Below are 7,989 nucleotides of genomic sequence, written 5' to 3'. Positions count from 1 at the left end.
ACACAACATCTTTGCTTATATGTGGTGCTGAGGATCGAACCCGGGCCGCACGCATGCCAGGCGAGCGCGCTACCGCTTGAGCCACATCCCCAGCCCACTTAGTTTTCTTTATTAGTTTTTTTCTTACTCTTTTTTTACTTACTCTTTTTTTCTGGTCTGGTGATAGAACCCAGGGGTGCTCTACCACAGAGTTATATCCACAGCCACCCCTTTTTATTTTTTGAGACAGGGTCTCACTGTGTTGTCCAGGCTGGCCTCAAACTTGTGATCCTCCTGCCTCAGCCTCTGTAGTACCTGGAATTACAGGCCTGTGCTACCACACCGAGCCCTTTTTTGCCTAGCTTTAAGGATTTATTTTGTTAATTTTTGACTTCTTATTGTTTAACTGCTTGGCTTTCTTTCTTTACTGTTTCTTCCTCAGTCTTGAAAGTCCCTAGGTCTATCAGGTGCCTGGAGGGTCACTCAGCCGTGGTGAGGAGGGGAGCCTGCTTGTCCTCAGTTTTGTGGCAGTGTGGTCAGAGGCCTCTGCTCTGAGGTCTCCTTTGTCTAAACTGTATTAAATGTGGGTTTCTTCCTTCTGTAACACACAGCCATTTGTGTAACTGCTCCAGACTTTGGGGAAAGGACTACTCTAGAGGGTCTGGGACTTCGACCTGGTTGTGGAGTGGAGTCCCAGAGGGTGTGTCTGCTTCCCCATTAGCCTTGGTTCCTAGGCAGTCTCACATTTGAGAGGGCTGTTACAGGCGCCCATGGTTGGGGTGGCTTTGGAAGTCTGTTTCCAGTACTTCTTGCTCATGGTACTCTTCTCTGTCCCTGTGCATAGGGATGTGTGGCTGTCTTATCTGTCACACAGTGCTCACCTCTGTCCCTTTCAACACCCTTCTGCCTGTTGCCCACTTAGCTGGCTGCATCACGGCTCTCATCGGGGCCTGTCCTTTATCTTTTGGCAATATTTTGGTGCCTTCTTCTTTGAGCTGATGAGGGATTTAATGGACATCATGTGATTTACCTATGGGTTTGTTTTTGTTTTACCTGGTTTTCCTCCTTTCCTAGTTGAAGGGCCCATGCCCTATCCTGGTGACCTGGCTCATTTGTCTTGAAATTCTTACCACTATTTCTTAATCAACATTTCAAGGACTAACGTCTGAGTCCCACCCAGATCAGAATGAGATCTTGTAGCACATCTCTGATCTCTGGTTCTGATGGCTTATTTTATTGAAAATAGATACAAATCTTAATTTTAAAGGGTCTCTCATTTTTCTGTGAATTATATCTTTTAGCAACTATATCACCAAAAGTTTTTTAAAAGGGCAGTAGCTGTGGACTCAGGCCCGAGCCCCGCTGTGGTAGGTGCCTCATGGTCTCAGGCAGGTTGCATGGCCTCTGTCCTTTTCTCACCTGAGAAAGGGGATGGGTATCCACAGCTGCCTGAATTGGACCCCTGGGGATGGCTACTAGGATCCTGGGACAGCAGCCTGGGATAGTCACAGCTGTAGGCCATCAGTGTAGGATGTGGTTTGGGTCCACTCCTGGGCTCGTGTTGCTCCTGACTCAGCCTCCTGAGTCGCTGGGACTGCAGGTGTGTCACCATGCCTGCCTCTCTTTCCTGGTCTTTCAGTTGGCCGGTGATGGAGCTCCTTAGAGGATCTCGTGGGGTTTCAGGGACCAGAGCTCAGCTTTACAAGGAGGAGGTCAGCTGGAGGCCTGGGAGGAGGGTGGTGGGTGTTGCCCATGCCCCTGTCTCCCTCCTCTGCCTGTTCATCTTCATGATGGCCCTACCCTCCTCTGCTGCCAACTGCAGTGCTTGCCTGCTGCCACAGTGACTTTCCCAGCCCCTCTTCCTCAGGCTTTGCTTTGTGGCCTCTCTTCAGCAAGGTTTCCCTGGACAGCCCACTTGTGGTTCTTTCAGTGCAATCAGATGTGCTGATGGAGCGAGGTCAGATGACCTGGTTATTCCTACAAACCTGTTGCGAGCTCCACTTCCTTCCTAGCACCCAGCACAGTGCCAAGCACTGAGGCTGATGAGGCCCCAGGCCCCACTTGCCCTCCAGTGCTCCTGCACTGGGAGGGTGGCATGTGTGGAGCCCACACTGCCTGCTCTTTTCCCACCTCCCCTCTGAGCGCCAGAGACTGTTGCATCTGCGTGGCTCAGAGGCTCCCCTCAGCCTGGCTGTGGGAGGGCAGGAGCTGTGTTCTGGTGCAGTGAACACAGTGGCTCCCACAGCAGCTGTGTCTCAGGGGTGGGGCTTGGGGGCTCAAGTGCACAGAGAGATGGATAATGGTCAACTCCAGTTCAGGGATGCTGCTTGATCTGAGTTATTTGTTCTGTCTGACACTGACTGTGTGTGCATGCATACTGAGGGTTGTGTCTGCCACAGACCCCTGCCTCTACATCCCACGCTTTGCCCACCTGCTGGAGTTTGGGGAGAAGAATCATGAGGTGTCCATGACAGCTTTGAGGCTCTTGCAGAGGATGAAGAGGGACTGGATGCACACAGGCCGGCGCCCTTCAGGCCTCTGTGGAGCAGGTACAGTGGGAGCCCCAAGCCTGGCCTTGTGGTTACAGTCCCACTGGCTGGACTGCAGACACTAGTGATGTTTTCTATCCTGACCCTGGTGCGTGTGTGGAGCCAGGGGTTGGCATGGGGAACCCAGGCACCAAGCCTGTGAGGCAAGTATTTTCCGATAGAGCTACCCCCAGACTTCGGCCTTGACCCTTGTACACCAGGCCCACAGGTTGGGGATGGTGTTGCCAGACTGGACCTTGCGCTGAGCTGCCTCCTGTGCCTGGTATGGACCTGGCCACAGGGTCCTCAGCCCTTGAGGAGGGTGGCTTGTGTGTAGCCCACACTGCCTGCTCTTTTCCCCACTGGCCTCTTCACCTCCTAAGATAAGAGACAGGACCTCAGAAGCCAAAGGCACTGCTGGGCATCTTGGCCTTGATCCTGGGTTTCCCATTCAAGGTGGATGTTGGTGTTCTTGGTGAGGTTAACAGGGTGGCCTTGTTCTAAGCCACTGAGTCCTTGCTGCTGAGGGTGCCCCTGGACAGTTGTCCTGTGTTGCCTTGAGGCTGCTACAGATATTCCCCAGGCTTTGCTCTTGGTACTTACACAAGGTCTGGCCGACTGGCCTGGGCTCAGGGTCTTCTGCCCAGGAGGAGACCCTGGCTGCCAGAACCCTGTTCCTCCTCCAACACCTATAGTGTCTTCTCTCTGGAAGGCCAGGGGCCAGCTTCTGTACTCATTTAGTGTGGGGCTAATGCCTGAGGCTGTGTTTGAACTGCAGACTATGGGCCACCCTGGCTCACCATAGCCTTGGTTAGTGGGTCAGCCAGCACCTGACCTTACTCCTCCTAGCCTGGGCCTCACTCTGGGAATCCTCAGCTCCTGAAACCAGCATTTCACATACAAGGTACTTTGAAGTCATCTCATTCTCAATATTTGTATTTTAATTTTTATATTTAAAAGTGGCATATGAATATAGCCACGACCCAGAATGAGGTACGAACTCTCACTGCCTAGGAGTTCCCTGCATAGCACCAGGGAAGGTGGAACCTGCCCTGCCCCCTCTGCTCAACTGAAAGAGCCATGCTAGGAGAGCGTGTCTCCACCCTGGCTGAGGTCGTGCTTGGAGTCCTGTCCCTGCCCCAGGCTACAGCAGAAGAACTTTGTTTTCTCAGCTCCCAATTCTGGCCGAGTTTTCTGAGCACCTCTTACTCTTTTTTAGCACTTCTGGTTGCAGCCAGAATGCATGATTTCCGGAGAACGGTCAAAGAAGTCATCAGTGTGGTCAAAGTGTGTGAGTCCACGCTGCGGAAGAGGTGAGGCACTTCAGCTTGTGGTGTCGGTGGTCACAGGAGCTAGGCTGCTTGTTGGAGTTGCTGCTACTGTCCTCTGGGGTCTCCCTGCTCCGTGGAGGCACTCTCTCTTCGATCCCAGAATCTGCTAGGTTAAGTCAAGGTGGAGCTTGGTTTTAGCGGGGCCCTGTCTTCCACCCCGTGTCTAAGCTGAGTTCACCTGAAGCATGGTTTGTGGAGGTGTTTTGAGTCACAGTTGCCAGGCAGCCAGCCGAAAGCTACTCTGATCTGCCGTTCGTAGCCTCTGCTGCCTGCTCAGTGTGGCCCATCCTGGCCTGAGCGCCTGCGAGGCCTGTCTCCCTGTGGGAAGTCGGGGTCAAAAGCTACCCCTTTATTTAACCAAAGGTACATCCAGCAGGTGGGCATGGGCTGGGGCCTGGCATTCTGCGATGGCAGTATTAAGGGCTGCTCACAGCTCCCTTGACTGACCTTGATGCTGGTAGGCATGTAATTGCTGCTGTGTTTGTCACCAGTCTCAGACACCTGATGCTGAGGTGTGCTTCAGATGAGACAATCCCCACAGCAATTTCCAGAAGCAGGTGGGAAGTCATCTTGCTTTAAGTATTCCACTTCTAATTTTTAAAAAAAATAATTTAATTAAACGTTCTGAAGATGATAGAAAACATATAAGAATTAAGCATTAGCTGGTCACAGAAGTGCAGAATCCCTGCCTGAGACACTAGGCAGATGGAGACTCTGACCTGCTTCCCTCCTTGTGCAGCGTTCCTGTGTCTTCTGGCCAGGCCCCGGGGTGTATGTATAGAGGCCTCGAGGACATGTGGGCCTTCTCCCAGAGACCTGGTGGGGACTCGGAAGCTGCAGCAAGGGACTGGTCCTGTGCTACTGGTGGTGTGACCAGGGTCTGTGGAGGCCTCTTCTTGTAGATCAGTTTCAAATAGGTTTTCAGGGCATTGGCTCCATTTTACTTCCCCATTTTAGGCTCACGGAATTTGAAGACACCCCGACCAGTCAGCTGACCATTGACGAGTTTATGAAGATTGACTTGGAGGAAGAATGTGACCCCCCCTCGTATACAGCTGGACAGAGAAAGCTACGGATGAAGCAGGTAGCACCAGGCCTTCTGCCTCCCCCATAGCTCCTGGGCTGCTGAGAGCATTTGAGCTCTGACATGTCACGTCCGAGTGTTGATTCCAGATGTGTGTGTAGCTGACTAGGCTAAACTTGGTCTACTCCTGGAGCAGGCTGACTTTGTTGGGCCTTGAGAACCAGGAGTTCTTGGGGCACGCTGCTCTGTACAGGGCCTCCCTCCCCTCAGCTTTGCTTCTGTGGGGCTGCCTCCACAGCGTGGCAGTGACAGGGCCTCCACGGTAGCGCTTGGAGTGCACCAGAGCCTGAGTGCTGCCCGCCTACAGCTTACCCTCATTGTGTTGTCCTTTTCCCACATGGCTTCCTCTTGCACCAGGGCCGCGCCCAGAGGGTAGGAGTGGGGGTGGAGGTGGACACAGGCAGCTGAACCTGGGGCAGTGTATGGGGGTGCACCTGCCTGGAGACAGACTTGGCCCTTCCGTCAGGCCTGGCGTGGGTGAGGCATCATTGCCAGTTGTCCAGGAGAGCTCTGTCTTTCTGGGCCAGTTGTAATGTGATTCTGCCTGCCCTCCCTGGGGCTGTTCCTATGGCCTGGTGCGGTGAGGCTTACCAGCATTTGACTCTTCTCTTTCAGCTTGAACAGGTCCTGTCAAAAAAACTGGAGGAAGTTGAAGGTAACCGACCAGACTTCCCGTGCATGTTTTAGTTTTGTTGGAAAACGTAACTTGTGTTTACCTTTGGCTTGTAATTGTAATTGACTCCTTTAGGTGAAATATCCAGTTACCAGGATGCCATTGAGATTGAACTAGAAAATAGCCGACCAAAGGCAAAGGGGGCCCTCGCCAACCTGTCAAAAGATGGTGAGTCTCACCCTCTCTCCTTGTCCTGGAGGACTCTGGGCCAGCACCCCAGAGACCTCTTCCTCTTCTGATCCTGGACCCCACCGCTCCTGCTGCCCCTTCCATGGCCACATGGTCCTTCTTCCATCCCAGGCTTCTGGTCCCCTGGTCCTGACATAATTGTGCCGGGTACCAGCTACTTTCTGAACACCCATCAGCAGCCACGTCCCCCAGCAGCCTCTCAGCACCCAATCTCTGTTCCCTAGTTCCTGCAGGCCAGCCTCCTGCTTCTGCGCCTCAGCTGCCCCTGCAGGCCCCTCAGGGTCACTGTTCTCACTCTTGGCTAGGCAGCGCCTGTGAGAGAGAGACAGCCCTGCAGTGAGTGGCCCCAGCCCCACAGCCGCCTCTCCCTGCTCCTCCTTGCTGCCCACTCTGGCTACACATGCAGTGCTAAAGCCTGGCTGTGGCATGGGTGCTGCTCAGTGCCTATCTTCTCCTGCTGTGCCCTGCCCCTGGTCCCCTGTGTCCAGGGTCTGTCTGAGGTGTTTGTGTTGCTAGATGGACCTGTCTCCCAGGCCAGGCAGAGATGGAGGAGTGCTCAGCTGCCCTTTGCAGCATCTGGTCCACAGTGGGACATACAGCACCTTAGTCCCTGTGCCACCTCCCATACCTTGGGTTTGGGGCTTGTGGTGCCACCCACGCCAGCAAGGCCAGGTCTCTGTTCTCTTGGAGATCTCTGCTTATTGAAGCCAGAACCACGTGTGGCACCAGCAACTACCTTGCCAGGTGTGTGGGGTCTGAGAGGAAGGCGGCATGACCACAGGTCCCTGGTGTGCGCAGACACTGGCTTGTGCTGTGGGTGAGCTGTGAGACCAGCTTGTCTCCTCCCAGCCCTGCTCCGCTTTGTCAGTAAGCTTGTGTAAGCCACTGTCCCTGTCTTTCCCTCAGGACCTCTCCTGAGAACAAGCACTTCCTCCCCTCTGACCCTCTGCTCCATGTGCTGAAGCCTGTGACATCCCTTCCTCCAGGCCTCTGCCTTCACTGGCTGCCCAAGTGGCCTCCCTCTCATTTCCATGGGTGCTCACTGCTGGCAAACAGTGCCCATTTCTGGGTGTTTGCTTTGTTCTCCTACATGGTAGGAATTCTGTAGTTGCTTTTAGTTGTTTTCCAGTTATCATTGGGTTTTCTAAGTAATTATGTCCCCACATACAGAAACCCTTCTGTTGTACTTTACCGGTTCTAATGTCCTGAATTTCTTTCTTGGATCTGGTCTGTTGCCTGGCGTGGCAGCACCTTGTTGAATCTTGGTGTCAGGAACAGGCATGTCTCCACCGCCAGCACCAGGGACCAGGTTTTGTGCTTTCAGCAAGATAGTGGCTCATGTTAAGGGAATGGCCACCTATGCGCCTTGGTGAAGCATTTTTATCCACAGCCAGTCTGTGTTCAGATGTCCTCGGGTCAGTGGAAACTGCTCCTCTGTGATTGCTGGATGCACCATCTTCTTGAATGTCCCCCCTTTCCTGGTCCCTGGGAGGCACCACTTGGCTGCAGTAGTTGCCTTATCCACTTGTAGAGTTGAGCAAAGTTGTGTCTTAAGTATTTTTGTTTGTTCCATGGTTTCCTTTTTCACCATTTCTTACTTTACACTTTGGTTTTCTGGGTGCTTTCCTGGCTGGGTCGTTGATTCCCAGAAGCCAGCCTTTTCGTTACTTCCCGGTTTTGCTGCCTGTTTGCTGTGTTGGTAGCTGCTGCCATTACCCTCTTCCTTTTTTCCAGCGCCCTTGCTGTGCCCTCCCCGTCACCTGCCTGCCTACCTGTGGCATCTGTGGCTGCAGCAGATCCTCTGAGCACTGTCGTCGGAGAATGTCTCATTTTCTCAGTCTCAGGTTGTTGGTTCTTCATGTGTGAGGAAGCTTTGGAGGCTCTGGGGTGGGTGTCTTGTGGCTTTGGTGTAACATCTGCTTTCCTGGCATCTTAACCAGGGCGTGTGCTGATATGTTTGCCCTTGGTGGAGCATCCTAGGACATGTGATAGCCCTAGTCACCTGGGAAGCAGGCACCCCACATTTTGGCTGGCAGGCTGGCTGGACCTGTCATGCTTTTGCTCTCCATGCACATGCAAACAGTGCCCATGGCTCGAGTTGCCTGGGCTTCTGGGCCTCACTGTCATCTGCTCAGTGGCCTCTCTCACACACAAAGGTGGCCACTGCCTGCTGCTGCTGCTGTGACACGAAGGTTTGTCTTCTGC

The 7,989-nt window shown here is 53.4% G+C and overlaps 1 protein-coding gene across 10 annotated transcripts in view; it reads left to right on the top strand.

The window, feature by feature from the left end:
• The window catches only part of Brf1 (BRF1 RNA polymerase III transcription initiation factor subunit), a 54,387-nt gene that overhangs the window by 33,681 nt on the left and 12,717 nt on the right, over positions 1–7,989 (top strand). For 9 of the 10 annotated variants that reach the window (XR_001504672.2, XM_015496448.2, XM_015496417.2 and 6 more), the window contains 5 exons: positions 2,379–2,528; positions 3,727–3,820; positions 4,796–4,922; positions 5,538–5,577; positions 5,671–5,763. Coding sequence is in view for 9 of the 10 variants with exons in the window: in XM_015496448.2 (XP_015351934.1) it covers positions 2,379–2,528; positions 3,727–3,820; positions 4,796–4,922; positions 5,538–5,577; positions 5,671–5,763 (504 nt within the window). In the remaining variant the exon portion in view is untranslated. Of the gene's footprint in view, positions 1–1,640; positions 1,692–2,378; positions 2,529–3,726; positions 3,821–4,795; positions 4,923–5,537; positions 5,578–5,670; positions 5,764–7,989 lie in introns of those variants that run through there. The other variant, XM_015496429.2, reaches the window with a different exon arrangement.

The sequence above is a fragment of the Marmota marmota genome, unplaced genomic scaffold (assembly GCF_001458135.2).
Source record: "Marmota marmota marmota unplaced genomic scaffold, marMar, whole genome shotgun sequence".
Taxonomy (NCBI): domain Eukaryota; kingdom Metazoa; phylum Chordata; class Mammalia; order Rodentia; family Sciuridae; genus Marmota; species Marmota marmota.
Note: the sequence above shows the minus strand (reverse complement) of the source record. Positions and strands in the feature narration are given on the sequence as shown.